The sequence below is a fragment of the Peromyscus leucopus genome, chromosome 12 (assembly GCF_004664715.2).
Source record: "Peromyscus leucopus breed LL Stock chromosome 12, UCI_PerLeu_2.1, whole genome shotgun sequence".
NCBI classification, from domain to species: domain Eukaryota; kingdom Metazoa; phylum Chordata; class Mammalia; order Rodentia; family Cricetidae; genus Peromyscus; species Peromyscus leucopus.
In genome coordinates, this window is record NC_051073.1 from 79799511 (window position 1) to 79826280 (window position 26770).

At 42.8% G+C, this 26770-nt stretch overlaps 1 protein-coding gene across 1 annotated transcript in view; it reads left to right on the plus strand.

The window, feature by feature from the left end:
• Positions 1-26770, plus strand: part of Pi4ka (phosphatidylinositol 4-kinase alpha) — a 141296-nt gene that overhangs the window by 17361 nt on the left and 97165 nt on the right. The window contains 9 exon segments of the mRNA XM_028856702.2: positions 6027-6086; positions 6088-6144; positions 9167-9247; positions 9249-9264; positions 14175-14216; positions 14219-14262; positions 18756-18828; positions 19735-19994; positions 23341-23407. Coding sequence (XP_028712535.1) covers positions 6027-6086; positions 6088-6144; positions 9167-9247; positions 9249-9264; positions 14175-14216; positions 14219-14262; positions 18756-18828; positions 19735-19994; positions 23341-23407 — 700 coding nt within the window.

The window sequence follows — 26770 nt, forward strand, 5'->3', positions numbered from 1 at the left end:
TGTTAGGTCTTTGATCCACTTGGACTTGAGTTTTGTGCATGGTGACAGATATGGATCTATTTGTAATCTTTTACATATTGACATCCAGTTATGCCAGCACCATTTGTTGAAGATACTTTCTTTTTTCCATTGTATAGTTTTGGCTCCTTTGTCAAAAACCAGGTGTTCATATGTGCATGGATTAATGTCAGGGTCTTCAATTCGATTCCATTGGTCCGTATGTCGGTTTTTATACCAGTACCAAGCTGTTTTTATTACTATAGCTCTATAGTAGAGTTTGAGGTCAGGGATGGTGATGCCTCCAAAGGTTGCTTTATTATAGGATTCATTTAGCTATCCTGGGTCTTTTGTTTTTCCATATGAAGTTGAGTATTTTTCTTTCCAAGTCTGTGAAGAATTGTGTTGGGATTTTGATGGGGATTGCATTGAATCTGTAGATTGCTTTTGGTAAGATTGCCATTTTTACTATGTTAATCCTACCTATCCATGAGCATGGGAGATCCTTCCATTTTCTGATATCTTCTTCAATTTCTTTCTTTAGAGATTTAAAGTTCTTATCAAAAAGGTCCTTCACTTGTTTAGTTAGTGTTATCCCAAGGTATTTTATATTATTTGTGGCTATTGTAAAGGGTGATGTTTCTCTGACTTCTTTCTCAGCCCTTTTATCATTTGTGTATAGGAGGGCTACTGATTTTTTTGAGTTGATCTTTATCCTGCCACTTTACTGAAGGAGTTTATCAGCTGTAGGAGTTCCCTGGTAAGTTTTTGGGGTCACTTATGTATACTATCATATCATCTGCAAATAGTGAAAGTTTGACTTCTTCCTTTCCAATTGTATCCCTTTGATCTCCTTTTGTTGTCTTATTGCTCTAGCTAGAACTTCTAGTACTATATTGAATAAATATGGGGAGAGTGGACAGCCTTGTCTTGTTCCTGAATTTAGTGGTATCGCTTTGAGTTTCTCTCCATTTAATTTGATGTTTGCTGTTGGCTTGCTATAAATTGCTTTTATTATGTTTAGAAATGTTCCTTGTATTCCTGATCTTTCTAAGACCTTTATCATGAAGGGGTGTTGGATTTTGTCAAAGGCTTTTTCAGCATCTAAGGAGATGATCATGTGGTTTTTTTCTTTCAGTTTGTTTATATGGTGTATTACATTGACAGATTTTGTATGGTGAACCATCCTTGCATCCCTGGGATGAATCCTACTTGGTCATGGATGATTTTTTTGATGTATTCTTGGATTCGGTTTGCCAATATTTTGTTGAGTATTTTTGCATCAATGTTCATGAGGGAGATTGGTCTGTAGTTCTCTTTCTTTGTTGCATCTTTGTGTGGTTTGGGTATCAGGGTAATTGTAGCCTCATAAAAAGAGTTTGGTAGTGTTCCTTCTGTTTCTATTGGGTGGAACAATTTGAAGAGTATTGGTATTAGTTCTTTTTGAAAGTCTGGTAGAATTCTGCACTGAAACCATCTGGTCCTGGGCTTTTTTTGGTTGGGAGACTTTTGATGACTGTTTCTATTTCTTTAGGGGTTATTGGTCTATTTAAATGGTTTATCTGGTCTTGATTTAATTTTGGTATGTGGTATTTATCCAGAAAATTGTCCATTTCTTCCTGGTTTTCCATTTTTGTGGAGTACAGGTTTTTGAAGTATGATCTGATGATTCTCTGGATTTCCTCATTGTCTGTTGTTATGTCTCCCTTTTCATTTCTGATTTTGTGAATTTGGGTGCTCTCTCTTTGCCTTTTGGTTAATTTGGCTAGGGTTTGTCTATCTTGTTGATTTTTTCAAAGAACCAACTCTTTGTTTCATTGATTTTTTGTATTGTTCTCTTGTTTTCTATTTCGTTGATTTCAGCCCTCAATTTGATTATTTCCTGGCGTCTATTTCTCCTGGGTGAGTTTGTTTCTTTTTGTTCTAGAGCTTTCAGTTGTGCTGTTAATTCATTGGTATGGGATTGCTCCATCTTCTTTATGTGTGCATTTAGAGCTATGAATTTTCCTCTTAGCACTGCTTTCATAGTGTCCCATAAGTTTGGGTATGTTGTACTTTCATTTTCATTGAATTCTAGGAAATCTTTAATTTCTTTCTTTATTTCTTCCTTGACCCATTGATGTTTCAGGTGGGCATTATTCAGTTTCCATGAGTTTGTGGGTTTTCTATAATTTTTGTTGTTGTTAGGTCTAACTTTAAGGCATGGTGGTCTGATAAGATACAGGAGGTTATTCCAATTTTTTTGTATCTGTTGAGATTTGTTTTGTGTCCAAGCATGTGGTCAATTTTTGAGAAGGTTCCATGGGGTGCTGAGAAGAAGGTATATTCTTTTGTGTTAGGATGGAATATTCTGTAGATATCTATTAGGTCCATTTGAGTCATAACATCTGTTAGGTCCTTTATTTCTTTGTTAAGTTTCAGTCTGGTAGATCTGTCTTTTGGTAAGAGTGGTGTGTTAAAATCTCCCACTACTAATGTGTGGGGTTTGATGTGCGTTATAAACTTTAGTAGTGTTTCTTTTATGAATGTGGGTGCTTTTGTATTTGGGCATAAATGTTTAGAATCGAGACTTCATCTTGGTGGATTTTTCCTGTGATAAATATGTAATGTCCATCCTGATCTCTTTTGATTGATTTTAGTTTGAAGTCTATTTTATTAGATATTAGGATAGCTACACCAGCTTGTTTCTTAGGTCCATTTGCTTGGAAAGCCTTTTCCCAGCCCTTTACTCGAGGTAGTGTCTGTCTTTGAAGTTAAGGTGTGTTTCTTGTATGCAGCAGAAGGATGGATCCTGTTTTCTTATCCATTCTGTTAGTCTGTGTCTTTTTTTTTTTTTTTTTTTTTGTTTTTCGAGACAGGTTTCTCTGCGTAGCTTTGCGCCTTTCCTGGAGCTCACTTGGTAGCCCAGGCTGGCCTCGAACTCACAGAGATCCGCCTGGCTCTGCCTCCCGAGTGCTGGGATTAAGGCGTGCGCCCCAACGCCCAGCTAGTCTGTGTCTTTTTATAGGTGAGCCTCCCTATCTTTATGACAGGGGTTATTCTGTACTTTAGAGGCATCTGTGGAAGTTTCTTACCTTTGTACAGAAACTGGGATGCTGTGTTCCTAAGAGAAGCTCCTTGAGAAAGGTATTCCTAGATCAAAGACCTGTCCAGTCTTCTAAGCATTCATGTACATTTCAAAGAAAAGAGGAATTATGTACAGTTTCAGATTTAATCCGTTCATTAATTAATTTAGAGACAGGGTCTCTCTATGTAGTCCTATCTGTCCTGGAGCTCACTATGTAGACCAGGCTCAAAGTGCTGATGGCTAGATAAATTGATGATGATTTTTCTCCCCAGTAGTGTGCTAGCATCTTCCAGCACTGTGAAAGCTTTTAGGTTGGTGCCAGTTGGATTCCTCCGTGTTCTACAACTCACTTATGTGTTTGTAGTCTTCGGACAGTAGGGTCTTTGATGTGTTGTGTGTGTGTGTGTGGTCCGTGTGTGTGTGTGTGTGGTGTGTGTGTGCGCACAGAACCTGAGGAGGTCAGAGGAAGGCATCAGATCCCCTGAACTGGTACTACAGACTGTAGCTCAAATGTTAAAAGGTTTTTTAATAAAAAAAACATGGAGCCAGATATTGGGGTAAATGCTTGAAAGATCAGAGAGACAAAGGAACAAGCCACTGCCACATCTCACCTCACACAAGTCCCGACGAATCCTCTGACTGAAATCCTCTGAGTCCTCACCTGAATGGCTCCAGCCAAAAAACCCTTAGTTCCTTGTCTCCTCACGGCTTATAAACTACATTTCTCATGCTCCAGCCATGTCACTTCCCTTCTTATGCTGCTGGGATTAAAGGCATGTGAACTCCCAAGTACTGGGATTAAAGGTGTGTGCCACCACTGCCTGGCTCTGTTTCTCTCCTAGACTGAGTCAATCTCATATAGTCCAGGGTGGCTTTGAACTCACAGAGATCCAGATGGCACAGAGATCCAGACAGATCTCTGCCTCCCGGAGTGCTAGGATTAAAGGTGTATGCCACCTCTGCCTGACAGATGTTTAATCTAGTAGTTTGTTCTGCCCTCTGATCGTCAGGGCAAAATTTTATTAGGGTGCACAAATATATCACCATATTTCCCCTTTTTTGTCTAAAAATAATAAAAGAAAGTTATAACTAATATAAGAAAAACTGTAATACAATAAGTACAAATAATAGATATAGTCAAGAATTACATTAACAGTCAGACGGTGGTGGCATGAGCCTTTAATCCCAGCACTCGGGAGGCAGAGGCAGGTGGATCTCTGTGAGTTGAGGCCAGCCTGGCCTACAGAGTGAGTTCCAGGACAGCCAGAACTGTTTCACAGAGAAACCCTGTCTCAAAAAAAAAAAGAAAGAAAGAAAGAAAGAAAAAGAAAAAGAAAGAAAAGAAATTACATTAAACAATGTCCAGTGCATAAACATTTGACAGATTCAGAGAAAAATACTCCATTATTTATCCTATTTTAGTGAGTCCAAAATGTTGTACCTAACTCACTTTCTATTCTAACTTTGTATTACCAACGGAAAACTATCTTTTGATGTCTTTCAAACTTATACACTTTACACCTCTTTAGTGAGTTTCTTTTCTAAATTTCTTAACAAGGAAAACTATAACTATCTAATCTTCAACTCCCCCAGAGACCTGAGAAGGAAATAATATTAACTGAGTAAACAGGAAATGCAAACAAGCAACTTCCAAAAAAATGTGAGAAATGACAGAAAACAGCTGGCTGCCTGGACAGTCACCCTAGGTTTCTCTCTGTAATGTTGGGGCATCCATCTTCATCCTACAGCCTAGCTTATCTGACAGACTCATCTGTGAAGCAGGATTTTCTGAAGGGCTGTCATACTTTGTCTTGGCAAGGATCAGCAGTCCTTTCTTTTGTGTCCTGCTTGTCCATTTGTACAGCATACGGTCAGCAGTCGGGGCAAGGGCATTTTCTTGCTCGGTGGCTAACTTGCCACAAAGAAAGTAAACTCCATGTGCAGTCTCTTTGATGCCCATCATCTTCTCTGAAATAGATTGGTGCTGCCAGGAGCAGATGTGTCTCATTTTCATCTTAAAAAAAATCTGTTATTAAAATATCTTAAATACCATATTCTACAGATCTCTGAAGGGTTTGAAGATGACCTATCTATCTAAAATATATCAATGTTTGACCTTGAAAAACATACCTAACCTGACTACGAGTTTGATTGTAATAGGTGACTAACTACTAAACTGCATTTCTTTATTATCCTAAATAGTTGGTAATAATAACTTTCCAGGATTAGCAACTTGCATTACATTGTTAAATGAACTGTATAGGTATAATACCTTGAACAAGATTACAAGTATATGTACAGTATTTTCTAACAAAATCAATCTCAAATTTGTATCAATATACAAAATTTGTATACAATATACAAAAATCCAATCCAATATAAAATATTTAAAACTAGTAGTTGCTTTTTAAAAGTAGATTCAATAATCTACCTTTTTAAATCTTATCATGTCCATATGATCCTTTTTTCTTTTCAGAATAGATTCAATAATCTACCCTTTATCCTGCTATTTTTTATATCTTTTTTTAGTAGATTCAGTAATCTACCTTTTTGCCTTATCATATCCACAGTCTCTCTTTTTTCTTTTCAGAGTGGATACAATAATGTATATTTTTATCCTATCATTTCTATATAATACCTTTCTGTATTAACAGACAGTTCTGAGCCACCACATGGGCACTGAGAAACCTAATTCAGGTCCTCTGCAAGAGCAATAAGTGCTCTTTACTACTGAGCTATTTCTCCAGCCTTGTGTTTTGTTAAAGAACTTATTTTTATTATTTTTAAGTTTCTGTATGTGTGTGTATAGGTATGTGCAGCTGTCTGCAAAAGCCAGAGGAGTTGGATCCCCTGGAACCAGAGTTACAGCAGACTCAGGTCCTCTAATAGAGCAGTATGTGCTCTTAACTGCCAAGCCGTCCCTTCAACCCTTTGTGTTTTGTTTTTAAATCTTATTTTCTAGGTCCAGAAGCTGCTTTGCATGTGCCCAGTAGATTTCCATGGAATCTTCCAACTAGATGAAAAGGCGGCGAGATGCAGTGATTGCCCTGGGCATTTTTCTCATTGAATCCGATCTTCAGGTAAGTCTTTACTAAGTTTATAATTCTTTAGTGTGAAGTGGGTGTAATGAAAAAATCTGCCTGGTGTTGTGTCCATTTACCTAGTGGTATAGTCCTAGAGTGTAGTTCCAAACCTAAATCAAGGCAGTAGAGGAGGAATGGGACAGGGCAAACCGGACAGTGGCATGGAGCACCTAGGAACTTACCCAATTGTTTGTTCTTTTAGTTTGAGGCAGAATCTCTCTCCATAGCCTGGTGGTCCTGGGATTAACTGTGTAGCCCAGGCTGCCTCAAAACTCACAGAGATCTGCCTGCCTCTGCCTCTCAGTACTGAGAATAAAGGCGTGTGTCACCATGCCGAAGCCAAATTACAGATTCTTTAAAAATGTATTGTAAAATAAATAATAAAGGTTTTGAATTTTTTTTTAAATTTCGGAGTATAAGTAAGATAAAATTCTTTTGAGATATAATTGCATATTTTACAAAGTAGGGCTTGCTTTTTAGTAGCAGGTAAAAATGTTCATCCAGTCATACAGTTTGTCATATGAGACCATTTTTATCAAAAACTGAATCGAAATAAAATTTGAGTACATACTATTAGTATTCTGATAGGGATTAAAACCCAGCCTTCTTGCTACAATGCAAAATTGTGTACTGTTGTTTCACTTGTTTTAATAATTGCCAGTGCTAATTGAAGCAAATTAATTTTGAATTAATTAATTTAATTAATTAAAATTTGAATTCTAAGTTTAATTGTTCTGTTAGGAAAAATAACATTATGTATTTGAATATTCATCTAAAAACCATTAGCCTGTACTTCGTAGAAATTATATTCCAATAAGCACTATTTATTATTTATTTTGTTTTATGAAACAGAGTCTTCTGGCTTAGTTTGTTAGTACAGACTTGCCTAGAACTAGCTATGTAGACTAGGCTGGCCTTGAACATGGTAGGGTCCTCCTGCCTATTTCTCCACTGCTGAGATTTCAGGCATACTCATGCACCCTTTTATATTTTTCTGTTGGAAAGCCTTGCTGGCTGGTCGAGGTTGCAGTCTCTCATGGCCTGGCAGCTTTCCCCAAAAGTTCAGCAACATGGAAACTCCCTCCCTCCTCAGCAAAACTTCCTGCCTCTACCTGCCCTTATCTGGAGAATGTACCTGGGCCAAGAGGAATGGCCTTATCTGAAAGCTATTTCTAAGCCAGATGCCTGATTTATCTTTAACTTGACCCTTGGCACAGATTCCTGCTAGAAGAATGTGCTAGGACCCTACTGCCACATGCGGAGCCTTGTAATAGGAGCGTGCTACTTAATGCAAATTAGGGTTTGTCCCCAAGCTCCCCAATCCTTTATATTCTGGAATAAAGTTAAGCTGATTCACTGAAGTCTATCTCCCAGAGGTCTGTCTCTGTTGTACCCACAGCCATCCTAATCCTGTCCCTGATTCTGCTCCCTCCACCCTTGTGCGCCAGTGCAGCCAACGGTCCTGAGGAGAAGCAGAGCCACATTTTCACTGAGTATTTGACTTTTTTCACAGTATTTGTCCCCGAACGCTGGGCAGATGCTAGGCAAGCATTGTCCCATTCACCTGCACCCTCAGCCATTCTAGTTTCCTGTTTGCCATAAGTATAAAATGAGTTATAGAGAGCAGAAAGGATTTCTAAACTGCTGCTATTTAAATATGTATTACTTTAAAATACCTTTGACATATGTGCTGCTTGTAAATCCCAAACATACACCTGACTTTTCTAAGACCGGAAGGAAGAAATAAATACAAACTACCTTTCATGCAAATTGGGTTCCACATAAGGATTGATCAGGGGTCAGATGGTACATGACAACTTAGCTGAACTGCTGGTTCCACCTTTGGAGTTTTGGATACAGAGGGAACCCCAGCGTGCTTTAATAGACCAGAGAAGACCGAGGGATCATGTCTTTATCGTGGTTCACTTCCTGTTTGTATTGCATGACTCCGTCCAGGATGCATTGGCTGCCTTCATTTCTCTCCTGAGCTATCATCGCAAACAGTTGTGTCAGAATAGTGGAAGTGATTTATTTACTATGTACTACTAAAGCCTCTACGTTTTGTAGGGAGGAGCCTAGGCTCTTCTTCAGAAGGCAATACAGTGCAGCCCTTTGGAGTTTTAGAATCCTAGAACAGTTTAGAATCTAGCCACTGTCTTTTATCATTACAGATGTTTTCCTTTGTTCTTATAAATCTTCATTTAGACCCAGCTTAGAATGATCACTGTCTCATTTCATTGGGCATGCAAATGGAGAGGCTTGAAAGCTGAGTACCGCTCTATGGGTGGTGGTTCACATCTGTAATCGCAGCACTTGGGAGTAGAGGCAAGGGAATCTCTCTTAGTTCAAGCATAGCCTGGTCTACATAGCAATCCAGGCTATCCAGTACTACACAGTGATACTGTCCTTAAAGATAGATAGATAGGCAGGAACAGACAGACAGATAGATGATAGATAGATAGATAGATAGATAGATAGATAGATAGATAGATAGATAGAATAAAAGAAATGAAAGAAGTTTCTTTCATTGAAGTCCGATGCTCAGCTTTCAAGACTAAAAGGGAAAATAAGCACAGAATTTAACAGAAGGAGAAGGAAAACAAAAGGAATAAAGAAGTGAAGAGTATCGAGTCAGAAGTTCGTGCTGTGAGTGTCACTTTGACCCAAGAACCTCATTTAGGATCCATGGGTGGCTTTGGGGCGATCTGTAACCTGCCATTGGAGGCAGTTAAGTGCTTGCTTGTGAATACCTTCTGGGGAGGGACTTCTAAGAGGCCTCCCTCAGAGAAGTCCACTAGGCTGCACATCACCACACAGTAGGGTGTGTTTGTGTCCTGTGGAACACTGTGACATCTTCTGGACTGTGATGTATAGAGATAAGGAGGTGATACCATGGGGACTTCTGCTTTATGCTGTCCCTGAAAGAATCTTGAGCTGCTTTAGATTTTAGGTAGCTTAGTCTAATGTGAAAAAGCCTAACTAGTCACTTACTAAATAAAATTTTTTGTTTGTTTTTTAGCACAAAGACTGTGTTGTTCCTTATCTCTTCGACTTCTCAGAGTTCTCATCCAAAAAAGTTATTTGGGTTGAAGAAAGCAGCAGCTCGGAAAGGCAGAGGTAAATTTCATATGTTATCCTGAATGCAGAAAATAAAATAAAAGAAAAGAAAAAGAAACAAAGAAACAAAAAGAAAAAAAACAAGCAAACGTGGAAATTAGGCTGCTTCTGGCTGGTCCCACTAGGTGTGGAACAACTTCAGTGCCTGTAGCAGCGTGACTGACTGACTCACTGCTCTCCAGAACCCATGGTGAAGGGGAAGGAAGGATGCTCAGCCTATAGCTTTCCACTGCACTCTGCTGGAAATGAGTCAGTTCTTTTGAAGACTTTCAGAAACTTCCATTCTTGTGTGTCATGGGTTACAGTTAGGTCATCCGCATTGTCCATCCCCAAAACCAACGCATTTTGCCCTTGGGCTTATATAAATTCATTCCTAGAGAAAGGTCAGTTCTCCACATGCTGCTGCTGCTATCCAAAGGGTGAATGGACATTGGGAACATAACTGTAATTGTTTACTAGAAATAGTTTTATTGAGTTTGTTGCTGTTAAGTTTCAGTTAAACTCCTACTTTAAAAACATTATGCCGGGCATAATGGTGCACACCTTTAATTCCAGCAGAGGCAGGCAGATCTTTGAGTTTGAGACCAGCCTGGTCTACAGAGCTAGTTCTAGGACAACCAGAGTACGGTGAGAAATCTTGTCTCAAAAAAAGAAAGAGGGGGTACTGGGGATGTCTTTCTGTATGCTGTGAATGTGTTGGTCTGGTTGATAAATAAAATGCTGATTGGCCAGTAGCCAGACAGGAAGTATAGTATAGGCGGGATAAGCAGAGAGGAGAAATCTGGGAAGTGGAAAGCTGAGTCAGGAGATGCTGCCAGCCACCTCCCATGAGAAGCAAGATATAAAGTACTGGTAAGCTATAAGCCACATGGCAACTTATAGATTAATAGAAATGGGTTAATTTAAGAATATATATATATATAAATATATATAAAGAAAGCCTGCCACGGCCATACAGTTTATAAGCAATATAAGTCTCTGTGTGTTTACTTGGGTCTGAGTGGCTGCGGGCCCAAGTGGGACTGGAGATATCTCCAGCAATGGGGGAAGGGGGCTGTAGAGATGGCTCAGAGGTTAAGAGCACTGGCTACTCTTCCAGAGGTCCTGAGTTCAATTCCAAGCAACACATGGTGGCTCCCAACCATTTATAATGAGATCTGGCGCCCTCTGGTATGCAGGTGTACATGCAGGCAGAACACTGTGTACATAATAAATAAATAACAAACAAAAAGAGGAAAGAAAGAAATGAATGAATTCATATGCATTTCTTTTTTTAAACTGGATTTTAAATGTTGAGGGCTAGGAGGTATCAGAGGGAGTCACAGCCTTTGTCCCACATGTCCCTGCTGCCCCCTTTACCTGCTCTCCTTCCTTCTTTGTGAAATAGTCCTGTAGACCCACCGCGCACCAAGTTTGTGTTCCCTACAACACTGATGTGTGTGTGTGTGTGTGGTACTGATGCCTGAAACTCCAAGTCTGCTTGGAACACCTCCAGCATTTTAGGATTCCTGATCCATAAAACTGGTTTCTTTGGAATCTAGCTCTGTAGTGCTTTATATAAAACCTTTGGATGTATCATGGTGAGTTGGTATCTGTAATGAAGACGTTTTTTTTCTCAATAGGTGATGCTGCCTAGCTTGTTAAGGGGACTCACTCTGCTAAAGCCAATTAATTTGCTGCTGTCACAAACATCCACCTGTTTCTGTACACCTCCTGATCCGTGGATTTCAGCCTTTTGGTTACCCACCATGCCTAGAACTGACTCCTTAAATTATGAGTGTTCCACAATTCAAAGGGCCATAATTAGCAGAAGTCTATATCTACAACTGTTACCTAATAACTGAAGCCATTGGTGTTCTTCCCGCCCCCCCACCCCCGGACAGGGTTTCTCTGTGTAGCTTTGGCACCTTTCTGGAACTCTGTAGTTCGAACTGGGATTAAAGGCGTGCGCCACCACCTCCAGGCTTGGTGTTCTTTTTTAAAGTTTTTTGTTTTTAATTATCTATGTATGACTGTGTCTGTGTGGGTATGTAAAGGGAGTGCAGTGCCCTCAGAGTCCACAAGAGGGTGTCAGGTCTCCTGGAGCGGTTGTGAGCCTGGTGGATGCTTAGCTGCAAACTTGGGTCCTCAGCAAAGGCAGGCTGCGCTCTTACACTGAGTCATCTCCTCCTCCCCTAAGTTCCTCAGGTAGCTGCTCTAATGTGCACACATATACATATAATTTAGGGCTAATAAATAAAACTTCTAAACAAAAATCACTTTTATATATATTCATGTTAGAATGAAAGTTTTGACATATTTGAAATAATGTTAAAAATATATAAATTTATAGAATTTGTGTGTGAACTGGGGACTGAACCAGGGCCTCGTGCATGCTTAAATATGTGCTCCACCACTGTGGTGTGTTGTGTGTGTGTGTGTGTGTGGTGTGTGTGTGTGTTTGATAGCTTGCTCACCATCCTGGAACTCAACAAGTAGACCAGGCTGGCTGGCTAGCAAGCCCTAGGGATCCTTCTGTCCCTTGCCTCTGCCTAGCTGGCATGAGACTGCAAGTGTGTGCCGCCATGCCTGACTTTTCATGTGGTTGCTAGGGATCAAACTTAGGTCCTCATGCTTGCACAGTACTTAGTGACCCATGTCCCAAGCTGTTCCCCTTCCCCTTTTTTTTGAAAGGCAGTAGAACTTAGGCTGCTAAATCTAGAGTAGTGGTTCCAAAGTGGGCGGTCTAAATTGTAATAAACGCCAAAGTGATTTTGATGCACACACAACTTTCAGAGCTACCTGAGTTGGCATTTTAAAATTTGAATAATCTTCTGCCATATACTGTATACTGCCATATACTAAGAATATCCATGAAAATTGGGTACTTTTTGGGGGGGTTTTATTTTTGTTTTCGAGACAGGGTTTCTCTGTGTAGCAGCCCTGCTGTCCTGGAACTCGCTCTTATAGACCAAGCTGGCCTCCAACGCAGATATCTGCCTGCTCTGCCTCCTTGTACTGGAAGTAAAAGTGTATGCCACCACTGCCTGACTTAGAAAAAGCGGGTACTCATGTCTCTGTCTGATTCAGTATTAGGATTGATCACATGATTCATGACATCATGCTTGGAGCAGCAGTGGCAGTTCTAACATTTGAAGGTATACTCAACAGAAAGGCTGCATACATGTAGCTTTTGGTGCTTTAGATGAGGTACTTTCTACCTTAGTTGCTGTGAAGAATCCCCTGCTGTTAGGCTGTTTGAGAAGGACTTAAAAGTCCAGGCCTGGGGTGCGTGGTTCAGTAGTCCAGAGTGCAGTCCCAAGCTCTGAAACTCTGCTGCCATCTCCAGCACAACATGCACACATGCTCTGTCTGTCTGTCTCACATGCACACATGCTGTGTCTGTCTGTCTCACATGCACACATGCTGTGTCTGTCTGTCTCACATGCATGCATGCTGTCTGTCTGTCTCACATGCACGCATGCTCTGTCTGTCTCATTCTGGTAAAATGATATGAACATGTATTTGACGGTTAGTGTTCACATGCTGTTGCTTATACTCCATTTAGATCTACTTTTGGGTTGAAGATATAGCTCACTTGTTAGAATGCTTTCCTCCAGTGTGCTTGAGGCCCTGGGTTTGGTCTCCAGCACCACATGAATGAGGCATGGAACTAAGAATCCATTACCAGTAATCCCATTACCAAATTTGTAATCCCAATACTTAGGAGGTAGAGGCAGGAAGACCTTAAGTTCAAGGTTGGGCCAGGGAGGTGGCCACACAAGCCAATGTCCTGAGTTCAGACGGTAGAATCAGTGTGAAAGCTGGATTTGGTCAGTCGGGTCCCAGAGATCTCAGCACTTCTGAAGCTGGAGACGGGATCCTGTGAAGCTTGCAGGCCAGCTCAGCTGGAATACACAGCACAACATGATAGAAAAGAACGTAAGCAAGCTGAAAGGTAAAGACCCCCACCTGAGATCATTCCCAACCTCCACACAGATGCCGTGGATGCAGCCTCAACACACCACAAAACACAAGAGTTCAAGGTCATGTTCAGTTACCATGAGTTCAGTCCTGGGGCCCACATGACGAAAGAGCTGACTGCACTTGTCCCCTGACCTCCACAATGCTATCACTCACTTATGTGTGTATGTGTGTGTGTCTCTCTCTCTCATACACCATAACAAAAGTAAGTGTAAAAAACAACTAAAAATTAACCGGGCAATGGTGGCACACGCCTTTAATCCAGCACTTGGAGGCAGAGGCAGGCAGATCTCTGTGAGTTTGAGGCCAGCCTGGTCTACAGAGTGAGTTTTAGGACAGCCAGAGCTACACAGAAAAACCTGTCTTGAAAAACCAAAAAACAAAAACAAATACCCACAACTAAAAATTAATGCAGAAGTCTGTGATGATGGATAGGAGAGAAGCTCGGCAGACCAAGCCTTGCCTACTTTTAGCTCTTTTTTTGTTGTGTTTTGTTTTGTTTTGCTTTTTTGTTTTTGTTTGTTTGTTTTGTTTTTTGTTTTGTTTTTTGGGGGGGTGTTTCAAGACAGGGTTTCTCTGTAGCTTTGGAGCCTGTCCTGGACTAGCTCTGTAGACCAGGCTGGCCTCGAACTCACAGAGATCCACCTACCTCTGCCTCCCGAGTGCTGAGATTACAGGCGTGCGCCACCACTGCCCGGCCTTTTGTTGTGTTTTTGTTTTGGAGTTGGGGTCTCGTGTGTCCCACCAGGCCTCAAATTCCCTATGTGGTGAGAATAACTTTGAGCTTCTGATTTTCTTGTCTGCTGCCTAAATGTTGAGTTCCAGGCTTGAGCCGCCACCTCTGCTTTCTTACCTCATTGAAGCGGGTCCTTTGACAGGCTGTGTGAGGAAAGGAGCATGCTGAGCCAGGTGTCCGGTTTGACCTGTCCGGGCCTTGTGTCTTCCAGGTAACCTCCCAGTTGCGGAGAGCTTTAGCTTCTGTCTGGTCACTTGCTGTCTGATGTGGCTTACAGGGACCCCTCCCTGAGGGATGAGGTAAGTGTCTGATGACAGTGGTGCTTGGATGTTAGTTGACCAGAACCCCAGAGCCGGGCGGCGGTGGCAACGCCTTTAATCCCAGCACCCGGGAGGCAGAGCCAGCCTCATCTACAGAGCGAGATCCAGGACAAGTTCCAAAAACACAGAGAAAGCCTGTCTCAAAAACCAAGAAAGAAGAAAGAGAGAGAGAGAAGCATGATTGGGTTATGTTGATTTTATTTGGTACTATTTTGTGTGCTGTTACACACGTGATATACATGCAGAGGCCAGAGAAGGATGTCAGGTATTTCCCTCTGAGCTCTTCAAGAAGGACTTGGATATGCTAATAGCACCACAGGTAGCCATATGTCCCTTCTACCAGAGGTAAAGGAAATGACTCCTTTTGGAAGATGGGAACCAATTCCACCAGTTCTTAAGAAATGCTAGCTTTTATCTAACCTCCAGAAATCCTCCTATAGTCCAATTTATGCTCATTTCTGGATATTTGGACTGGCTGAGACCTAACACTACCCAGACTTCTGCTTGAATGAATTAGCAAACTCATTAAGCTCTTAGTAGTAGTAGTATAGCTCACTTCTTTGTGGACTACATTTTATCTCCCTTGAGGAGCCTGCTTAGCCTTTATTCTGGTTAGAGGTCTAGAGGCAACTGTAGGTGGGCCCTGAGGGACATCAGTGTTGCCTTGCCTTGCCTGGCATTTCCTTCAGAGAAAGTCACTGCTGGTTTAGCAGACACTGAAGATTAATTTCCTCAGTCAAAGCTGGAAAAGGCAATATTTCAGGGGTTGGGGGTGGGAGTATATCTGCTGAGGGTGGAGAGACTTCTTCCTCGGGTGAGATAAACCCTTGAGAGTCGGAGGGTTCAAGTTCTCAGTTTCAATAGGGTTCTCCTATACATCTCCATTCCAAGATACAGGGTCCTATTCTTTTCTAGTCAATGCCCTTCCTTTAACTTCCAGCACTTCTGAGGCTGGGACTTTAATTTAGTTGTAATTATGCCAACCTTATCATGAGGGCTTCAGTGTGATTTTCCATAGAGCATCTTGAGCTCTGTGGCTGCTGGAGAGAAGATTCTCTTCCAGGGCATGCTTAGAAACCTTTATACTGTTAAATGCACAGCTGGAGCTGGTCAATTTTATCACTGCATTCATTGTTGTCCTTCACTATTCTGAGATGCTAGAAGTTGGTTAATTTTACCTCAAAGCTTCTTTTCCTTTGCCAATTTATCCAGAGATGCTAGAAGCAACCAGTTGGTTTCAGTTTCCTTATTTTCCCACAAACTGTCCAAAGTTTTATATACTGAGTCACCAAGTCCATTGCCTCTCACAGTTGGTGAATCAGGATAATCAGATGCATTTGTCTCCTTCAGTTTGTAATATAATTCACATCATAGGCTTTCAATACTCCAAGCTTCTAGGAAAGACTTCAGTAACTATAGGTGGCAGCAAATTGGAATGCCTATTCCAGATGCTTAAGAAATCCATCCTTATACTTTTTGTTGTTCTAGAACCACTCCTGGTATCAAAGTCTGTATTAGGGTTCTCTAAAGTGGTGGTTCTGGACCTGTGGGTTATGACCCCCTTGGGTGTAGAATGACCTTTCACAGGGGGTCACCTAAGACCATGAGGAAACACAGATATTTATATTACAATTCATAACAGTAGTAAGATTACAGTTATGAAGTAGCAATAAAGATAATTTTATGATCGGGTCACCACAACATGAGGAACTTATTAAAGGGTTGCAGCATTAGGAAGGTTGAGAACTGTTGGGAAATAATATTTTAAGGTGTGTTACTTTTGTTTATGTTGCGCTTGTTTAACTCTGTGAAGCTGTGTTACTGTGCCTGCCTAAAACACCTGATGGTCTAATAAAGAGCTAAACGGCCAATAATGAGGCAGGCGAGAGAAATAGGCAGGGCTGGCAGGCAGAGAGGATATAGAGGAGAAATCTGGGAGAGGAAGGAGGAAGAAGAAAGCGAGAGAAGGAGGAGGATGCAAGGAGCCAGCCAGCCAGCTCCAGAGTAAGAAATAATGAAAACTATACAAAACTAGTGAAAGGTAAAAACCCAAAGGCAAAAGCTAGATGGGATAATTAAGTTAGGTAAAGTGGGCAAGAAACAAGCCAAGCTAAGGCATTTGTAATAAAGAATAAGCCTTCATATACATGATTTATTTGGAAGCTGGGTGGTGGACCCCCCAAAGAGCAAAAACAACAGAGACCCACTGGTCTAAAGGAACAGAACTGATAGAATGAATAGATATATAATAATGGGCATCTATTAGAGTGGCCTTCAGGCTGTGGTCCAGCTAGTCCAACAGTAGCTGTTTGCCAACAGAAGGGCCACAAATCTCAGAGAAGTAGGTTCTAATGCCATGAAGGAATGGACTTGCCAGGGAGGGAGGGAGGGCAGCGGGCAAAGAGCAAGAGCTTCCTTCTTCCTTGTCCTTTATATAGGCTGCCAGCAGAAGTGTGGCCCAGATGCAAGGTGGATCGTACTATTTCAAATGGTTTAATTATGAATAATCCCTCACAGGTGTATTCAGCTGCTTTTTAGTTAATTTAATTTAATTAAATTTATTTAATTTAAATTTAATTTAGTTAAATTTTAGTTAATTCTAAGTGTAGTCGAGTTGACAGCAAGAATAGCCATCCCCATAGTGTTTTGTTTGTTTGTTTGGTTGGTTGGCTTTGTTGTTATTGTTTTATTTTGTTTTAAGCAGGGTCTCTCTAGGTAGCTCTGGCTGGTCTGGTTCTCACTATGGAGACTGGACTGGGCTGGAATTCACAGGTAACTGCCAGCCTCTTTCCTGGTTGCTGGAATTAAAGGTATTAAACAATAAGGCCTTATCTATTAATAATGTTTGCCAAAATAATGTGATCAACAATGAAATTAGAAAAAGTACAGATTGAGTGTCTCTAGTAAAGAATCCAAAATCTAAAGCCATGTGGTAGTAGTGGTGCACACCTTTAATCCCAGCACTCAGGAGACAGAGGCAGGTGATCTCTGAGTTGGAGGCCACCATGGTCTACAGATCAAGTTCCAGGACAGCCAGGGATACACAGAGAAACCCTGTCCCGAAACAAACAAACAAAAACAATAAGTAAGCAAACAAACAACACAAAACAAAGAATCCATAATCTGAAATTTTGATCACTAATGTCACTCTACAAGTAGAAAATTCTATGTCTCACTGCATGTGATGGGTTGCATTCAAAATGCAGACTCATTTAAAACATTGAATAAAACTATGCTAGGCTATGAGTATAAAGTGTATAAAGCACAAATGAATTAAACTGTATCAGGCAATGTCTATAAAGTGTATAAAACATAGATGACTTTCATGCCCACTAGATTCATTTATTTTTATCTTATGTGTATTAGTGTTTTACCTGGATCTATATATGTTTACCACATGCCTCTACCTGGTGCCTTTGGAGGCCAAAAGAGGATCTTGGATCCCCTAGAACTGGAGTTACATACAGTTGTGAACCGCCATGTGGGTGCTGGGAGCCAAACCGAACTCCTCTGCAAGAACAGAAAATGCTCTTAATTGCTGAGCTATTTCTTATCCCACCATTTTTAGTAGTATTATTAATATTAGGAAAATATAGGAATGTTGACTACTTATGAACAAATCTTGTCACATCTGTTTCTTTTTTTGCATCCCAGTCCAATGAACTACAAACAAAAAGTTAAAATACGAACTGCATAAGTATAAGTTTTATAGCTTAAGAACAACATGTAGAAAGAAAAAAAAAAAGGATCAACATGTGTGAAGAGAATTTAAATGTCTTACATAGCCGACTATGTGAAGTGTTTACAAAAGACAAACAAACTGAAAACTAATGGCCCAGCCAGATGGCGGTGGCGCACACCTTTAATCCCAGCACTGGGGAGGCAGAGCCAGGCGGATCTCTGTGAGTTCGAGGCCAGCCTGGTCTACAGAGAGAGATCCAGGACAGGCACCAAAACTACACGGAGAATCCTGGTCTCGAAAAACTGAAAAAAAAAAAAAGAAAGACTAATGGCTCACACAACGAAGTCTAGACTCCCGTGAATGTGAGTTCCTGCATCCCCAAAATATTCATGTGTGTATTCTGAGTCCCACACTTCCTGTAAAATGTAGAAAAATTAGTCTGTTGTACAGTGGTAAGCAGATAACATAGTATCATGAAGAAATTATGATCATACAGTGAAACTGAAAAGAACTAAGCCCTTTTAGCCAGGAAAAGAGATGATTTGAAGACCTCCTTAGAGGAAATGAAGGAAAAACGGTCCAGAGCAGTGGGTGCGAGCCCCAGGAGGACGTCACTGGTCCAGGGTTAGAAGCTTGGCTGTGGTGTTAGCATCTGGCCCCTGGCACAGCTGTTGTGGGGAATGCACAGGGTTGGTCGAGGTACTCTCTAGAGCGCGCGCCTGCGAGGTTTGAGTGGATTCTGTGATACTTACCTGGTTTTGTTAACTGCTTGTGCCCTTGACTGTCACAGATTTTAGAGGCACTCCTGCAGGTTATGCATGTCCTTCTGGGAATGTGCCAGGCCTTGGAGATTCAAGAAAAAGGTATGGTTCTAAACCTTCCAGACTATTTTATCTTCAATTTTTCAAATTTTTATTTATTGTTATTTGTGTCTGTGTATAATGTGGGGTGGGTGTGTGTGTGTGTGTGTGTGTGTGTGTGTGTGTGTGTGTGTGTACTCAGGCTCAAAGGAGTGCATATATGTGGTCAAAGGAAAACTAACTTGTGGGAGTCGGTTCTCCCCTCCACCATGGGATGGATCCAGGAGTCAAACTCGGCTCCTCGGGTTGCAAGGGTAGGGCTTTTGCCCACTGAGTCATCTGGTTGGCCCCTCAAAGCTGTTTTCTGTTTCTCCTTTCCCTTCCCTTTATCCTTTGTTTTCTGTTTCTTTGTTTTGTTTGTTTGTACTTTGTATCTACCTGATGAGTAGAAACTTTTCTATTAGGTTACATTTGTGTGCTTGTATCCTGAGAGGCCCCATGGGACCATGAGCATAGATAGCTGTGTATACAAATGCCAGGTGTCGTTGACAAGTAACTTCACTCTTCGGAGTCTCTGTTTTGCCCAGTATAGTATGGGGGTAGTTTAGTTGACTTCTCTCTATAGGTCACTTTTCCCATAGTGTAAAACAGGGCCATCAGTGTGATCTGAGGTGGTCACAGTACATAAGCATGACTCAACTATGTTACTGATTGGGATGTGCCAGGAATAGATCAAGACTCCCAAGGAAAGCAAATGTGATAGAGATACAGTCTGACATAACTGGTAATGAGATTGGAAACGTCACCAGTTAACCCTGTAACTGCAGTTAACCCTGTAACTGCGGCTTGTTCTCAGCCTTCACAGTTATCAGGAGTGGGTTGTAGAGTGTTAGCCAGTGGTACAGTCGTTTCAGTGTGGCTGTCTTAAGTAACTCTCTTTTGTGTTATAACTCCCACTTGCTCCTCTAGAATACCTTTGCAAGTATGCAATCCCATGCCTGATCGGAATCTCCAGATCCTTCGGACGTTACAGCACTTCCGAGGAGTCTCTCCTCTCAAAGCTCTTTCCCAAAGCCCCTCCTCATTCCCTGAGAATCCCGGAGGAGCTAGAAGGTGTCCGAAGGCGGTCCTTTAATGACTTCCGCTCCATCCTCCCCAGCAATCTGCTGACTGTGTGTCAGGAGGGCACACTGAAGAGGAAAACCAGCAGTGTGTCCAGCATCTCTCAGGTCAGCCTGGGCCCCAGGGGAGCACTCAGGGAGGAGAACTTTAGTAAGTGTTCATGCAAAGAAACACCGTGTGTAGTTTGAGGTTCTCATTAGAATTCTCTTGTTATAATGAGAAAAACTTGTCCCTTTTTTTTTCTGTATTTGAGATGGTCTTGCTAGAACTCACTATGTGACCCAGATGAACTAAAACACATGGCCCACCTTCCTCACCCTCTAGGTGCTAAGATTACAGATGGGGGCCACTGTACTTGTTTAAGACTGATCCCTTTTAAGAGTTTGGTTTGGTTTGGTTTGGTTTGGTTTTTTGTTGTTTTTTTTTGTTTTGTTTTGTTTTGTTTTTTTGTTTTTTTTTTTTTTTTTTTGGTTTTTCAAGACAGGGTTTCTCTGTGTATCCCTGGCTGTCCTGGAACTGACTCTGTAGACCAGGCTGGTCTTGAACTCACAGAGATCTGTCTGCCTCTACCCCTCCTCCCCCACCAAGTGCTGGGATTAAAGGTGTGTACCACCACTGCCCAGCCTCCGTTTTAAGATCAGGAACTCACTCAGCAGACTAGAATGGCCTCATCTTGCACTGATCCTCCTGCCTCAGCCTCCTCTGTGCTGGAACTCCAGGGACGCAGCAGCACACGTAGGGTTTTACACGCGCAGACACGTCGTTTTGAAGAGGATCTTGCTAACATCCACGCTGGCCTCAGGCTCCCATTTCTGTCTCCGCCTCCCAAGTGCTGAGAACGTGGGAGAATGCCGCCGAGCCAGCTTCTTTTTACCATTGTCAGTGATCTCATAGTTGTGGGATGGGGGGGTATTTGTTTGTTTGTTTTGTTTTGGAGACATGTAGCCCAGGCTGGCCCCAAAGTTGCTCTTGAGCTGAGAATGACCTTGAACTTGATCCACTTGTTTTTATCACCCTAGTGCTAGGATTACGTATGTGCCGCCATATGCAGTACTAGGGATTTGTATTAGGGTTCTCTGAAGGAACAGAACTGATAGGATGATTCTGTGTTTATATAGGAGGGGGATTTATTAGAATAGTTTTCAGACTGTGGTCCAGCTAGTCCAGCAGTGGCTGTTTACCAACATACAGTCCAAGAATCCAGTAGTTTTTCCATCTATGAGGCTGAATGTCTCAGCTGGGCTTCAGGATCCACCAGACCCTGAAGAAGTAGGCCCTAGTGCCAAGAAGGAATGGCCTTGCCAGCAAGAGTGAGAGCAAGCAGGCAAAGAGAGCACGCTTCCTTTTTCCGTGTCCTTCATATAGGCTGCCACCAGAAGGTGTGGCTCAGATTAAAGGTGGATCTTCCCACCTAAAAAGATCTGGATTAAAAATGGGTCTTCCGCCGGGCGGTGGTGGCGCACGCCTTTAATCCCAGCACTCGGGAGGCAGAGGCAGGCAGATCTCTGAGTTTGAGGCCAGCCTGGCCTACAGAGTGAGTTCTAGGACAGCCAGAGCTATACAGAGAAACCCTGTCTTGAGGAAAAAAAAAAAAAAACCCTTCTAGATAACCCAGCCTCTTGGGTTGTAGTTAATTCCTTGTGTCGTCAAGTTGACAACCGAGAACAGCCACCAGAGAATTGAACTCGGGGCTTCCTACATGGTAGGCCAGTACTCTACCAACTGAGCTCCATCACCACCCCAGACTTTACTCTGAGATAGTCGGTGCCTATAAGAAGTATGTAATTGAGGGGCTCCCAGCACCCACATTGTAGCTCACAACCATCTTTAACTCTTTAACTCCAGTTCCCGGGGATTTTACATCCTCTTCCAGCCTCTGGGGACACTAGGCACATATGTGGTACAGACGGACATACATGCAGACAAAATACCTACATACATAAAAAATGGAATAAAAATTTAAGTTAAAAAATGGTATGTAATTGAGGACTAGGATGATGGCTGGTTTGTAGAGTGCTTGCTCTGTAGAACCTGAGTTCAGTCCCCAGAACTCAAAAAAAAAGCTGAGTGTTTGTGGAGTATGCTTGTAATCCTAGCATGGGGATCGGGATCCCTGTGCTGGCTGGCTAGCTTTAGGCCAATGAAAGACCTTGTCTCAAAGAAAATGGATGTCTTTCCAGCAGATAACCCCCCCCAAAGTTGTCTTCCAACCTCCACATACACACAAGTGCACTTGTATGAAACATGCACATACACACACATACACACACACACACACACATATACACACACATATACATACACACACACATACACACACACATATACACACACACACATACACACACACATACACACACATACACACACATACACACACATACACATACACACACATACACACACACACACACACATACACACACACACACCAGCAAAAAATGCGTAACTGGGGCTCAGCGGTTAAGAGTGCTCACTGTTGGTACATAAGACCTGGGCTCAGTTTCTGACCCTGTGTCGGCAGCTCACAGCCCCTGTAACTCCCAATTCCTGGGATCTGATCTCCTCTTTGGATTCCAGGAGCTCCTCTGCACATACGGTGCAGGTCAAGTCAGACGGGACACTCAGCCACACATGGAAATAATGAATGAACATGTTAAAAAGTGTTATCTTTTGAAAATGAGGAAGTGTGTGATTGTACTAGGCTTGGTAGCACATACCTGCAGTCCCAATACTCATCAAGCTGAAGCAGAGAATCATGAGTTTGAGGCTAGACTGGGCTACATAGCAAGATGCTTTTTTTTTTTCTTCATTTTTCAAGATAGGGTTTCTCTGTAGCCCTGGCTGTCCTGGAACTCATTCTGTAGACCAGGCTGGCCTCTGCCTCCCAATTGCTGGGATTAAAGGCGTGCGCCACCACCCGCCCAGCTGCTATTTCATTTTTTAAGAAAGTAGTATATCATTTTGAGGAGTGAGGTGTAAGTTCATACACATAAGACCCTGCTGTTCTGTAGCTAACACCATTCTCCTCAGAGACCTCCCATACATGGATGTGTGCATGTATGTATGTATGTATGTGTGACTCGTGGAAAAAAGATAACACAAAATATTAAGAAAAATTCAGCTCAATCTGGGTGTGGGCTGCACACCTGTTACCCCAGCACTCAGGAAGCAGAGGCCAACCTGGTCTGCATGGCAGGTTCCAGTCTGGCTATTGCTAGGTAGCAAGACTTTGTCCCCAAAACAAAGTGGGAGGCAGATTCAGCTTAGTAGACAAATACAAACTATATAGTTACTGGTGTTACAATATACAGCAAAAAGTGCTGCTATAGCAGCAGACCTCAGCGAGGAGGTAAGGCTGGACTCAGGTGTGGACAGCAGGTTGGCAGAGACCCTCTGAGATGAGGGATTGGTTCTCTGGAGCCTCTTTTGATCTTATCTTATGGCTTTCAGGTTAGCCCAGAGCGTGGCATGCCCCCTCCCAGCTCTCCTGGAGGATCTGCCTTTCACTACTTTGAAGGTAGGTTCCCCTCCGTACCATAAGTGTGAGTCTAGTATCGGAACAGCTTCACAGTGATTTCTGTGACGCTGAGAATGCTGGACTGGCATTTAGAGTGGTGAGCTTTTATTTCTGTTTTCATTGTAATTTCTCCATACCTATCCTCTCTTTCTCTCTCTCTCTCTCTCTCTCTCTCTCTCTCTCTCTCTCTCTCTCTCTCTCTCTCTCTCTGTGTGTGTGTGTGTGTGTGTGTGTGTGTGTGTGTGTTACTGTTCTGTTGGCCGTGAGACCAAGGTATAGAAAAAAGCAGTTAACTGGGGCTTTCTTGTGGTGTCAGAAGGTTAGTCTATGATGATCATGTCAGGAAGTGTGGCAGACATGGCACTGGAGCAGTAGTTAAGAGCTTACATTTTGATCCAGAGGCCAAGAAGCAGGGCGGGGAGTGGGGGAGGGGTGGAGGGGTGGGGGGGAGTAAAAATGGGCCTGGTATGGCCTTTTTGGTTTTTCGAGACAGGGTTTCTCTGTGTAGTTTTGGTGCCTGTCCTGGATCTCTTTCTGTAGACCAGGCTGGCCTCAAACTCACAAGAGATCCGCCTGGCTCTGCCTCCCGAGTGCTGGGGTTAAAGGCGTGTGCCACCACCGCCCGACTTGGCATGGACTTTTGAAACCTCAAATCCCATTCCCAGTAACACAACCACCTTCAACAAGGCTGCATATCCTAATCCTTTCTAAACAGTTCTACCAATTGGGAGCCAAACACTCAAATATGTGAATCTGTGGGGGCCCTTCTCATTCAAAACACCACACTCTTCCCCCCATTCCTCACACACTCCCACATACTACAAATGAAACCCAGGACTTTGATTTGTTGGTTTTGGTTTTTTTTTTTTTTTTTTTTTTTGGTTTTTCGAGACAGGGTTTCTCTGCGTAGTTTTGTGCCTTTCCTGGAGCTCACTTGGTAGCCTAGGCTGGCCTCGAACTCACAGAGATCCGCCTGGCTCTGCCTCCCGAGTGCTGGGATTAAAGGCGTGCGCCACCACCGCCCGGCCGGTTTTGGTTTTTTAAGACAGGGTTTCTCTGTGTAGCCCTGGCTGTCCTGGAATTTGATTGTAGGCGAGGCTAGTCTATGGGAGGCCACAGAGGTTTCCTAGTGAGATGTGAGCTTGCTTTACCCAGCAGGGCTGCATAAGGGGATGGATTGACCAGGTGTTTGGAAGGGTCTGCACTTGGCTATGCTATGGGGAGGTCTTTTGCTGCACCCCTTGGCATTCCTTTAAAAGCCCCTTAGAAGAGACAGAAAGAGCCGGTGGATTAGGATCCAGGCCCTCCCGAGCTATCCTGTGTTTCTATCTGTCTCTCTCCCCTCTATATTTCTATCTAAATATCTTATCCCTCACTCCTCACGTGGGGGCAGGTCCCCATACTGGTCTTGAACTCACAGAGATCCGCCTGCCTCTGCCTCCTCAGTGCTGGGATTAAAGGCGTGCGCCACCCCCACCCAGATAAAACCCATGACTTTGTGCTAGATGGGCAAGTGCTCTAATCTTGCTACGTTCTCAGCCAGAGTCTTATTTATTTCTAACATTTTAATTACGTGTATGTATGTGCAGATACCTGTGAAGTCCAGAAGAGGGCATCAGATCCCCTGCAGCCGGAGTCACAGGCATTGATGAGCTAGCTGTCTGACCATTCCTGCCAGGACTTAAATGCAGATCCTCTGCAAGTGCACTCCTAACTGCAGAAACATCTCTCTAGCCCCCAGAAATTGGTTTGAGTTTAGTTTTAAAATATCTCTAGAGAAAAACTACAAAAAATAAGTCACAGACTCCCAAATGCTACCCTGTGGATTTTAACTTGTAAAAGCATGGGTTTTCTAGTAGAAGACCTATCTTTTTAAAAGGCCATTAAATATAGAGATGTTTAAAAATGCAGTAGTTTGCCGGGCGGTGGTGGCGCACGCCTTTAATCCCAGCACTCGGGAGGCAGAGCCAGGCGGATCTCTGTGAGTTCGAGGTCAGCATGGGCTACCAAGTGAGCTCCAGGAAAGGCGCAAAGCTACGCAGAGAAACCCTGTCTCAAAAAAACCAAAAAAAAAAAAAAAAAAATGCAGTAGTTTGTTATGGTGACAGGACCAGGCCTGCAAATCCCTTAACTTCAGAGACTAAAGAAAGATCATATGTGGGGCCAGCCTGGACTACATAGCCAGCGTCTATCTCAAAAACACAGTAACAAACAAAATAAGAATGTAGTAATACTATTTTCTTTGAAGCTTTGCTGCTTGCTAAATGCTTTCCCATAATTTACTGATTTTGATTCATGTGACTGTCCTGAATATTGGACACATTAAAACTACATTTCCCTCAGCTGGAGAGATGACTCAGCAGGCTTGAGTGTGAGTGTGAGGACCAGAGTTGAGACTCCCAGAGCCCACATCAGTGTCCCCTGCAATCCCAGTGGTACTGGAGGCAGAAACAAGCTGGCTAGCCAGACATATACGCACAATCAAGGACGGTTATCTCTGTCTGGCTCTTGAGAAACGTTAGATCAGATTAAATCAGGATAGGTTAGGAAACCAGGAGCTCCATTCTGCAGCCCCTCCATTTTTGAGTGATGTGAATTTCTTTTTTTTAATTTGTGTGTGTGAGAGAGACGGGGAGCGAGAGGCAGACAGAGTGTGTGTGCTGGGAGTTGTGTTTTGTGGTAGGAATGCTGGGTTACAGATGTGCGCCACTGCATCTGGCTTTGTTGTTTGTTTACGTGGGATCTGGGGAACTGAACTGCAGTCCCAGTGCTCAGGAATCAGAGGCAGAAGGACTGACTCAAGTCTAGCCGGGACTGCAAAGTGTGCCTTCTCTCAGAACAACAACAAATAAACAAATCCCGGCATGTGTCACCACCCCCAGCTCTGTAAATAATGTCAATCCCAGTTTGGGGTCCTGGGGTCCTTGGTTCCCGCTGTCCTTAGCTTTTGCCTGTGTCTGACCATCATACGCCAGCTCGTTCAGGAGTCCTTTTCTCTTCTCTGACGGTGTCTGCCTCCAGATCACAGCCTCTCCCCTTCCCTCTTTAAACCACTGTTCTCTCCTCCTCCTTCCTCATTTGTCACCGGGTTCTTAGGTTAGCTCTCTAGCTTCTCAGTTCAAGGTTCAAATTCCCCTTCTGTGGTTGGTTGGCATCCCTCCTTAGAGCTAGCAGTGAACCACTAGGGTTGGAGCACTAGATTTTATCTAACCCTCTTAACCCTCTCGTCCTGGAGAAGTCCCACAGGCTGCCAGGTTCTTCATAGACTGGCACTGTCTGCCGTGACTTACTTTGTGGTGTTGGGGATGGAGCCTTCCTGCTCTGCCACTGAGCTGCTTCCCAGGCCCGTTGTTTATCAAGAGG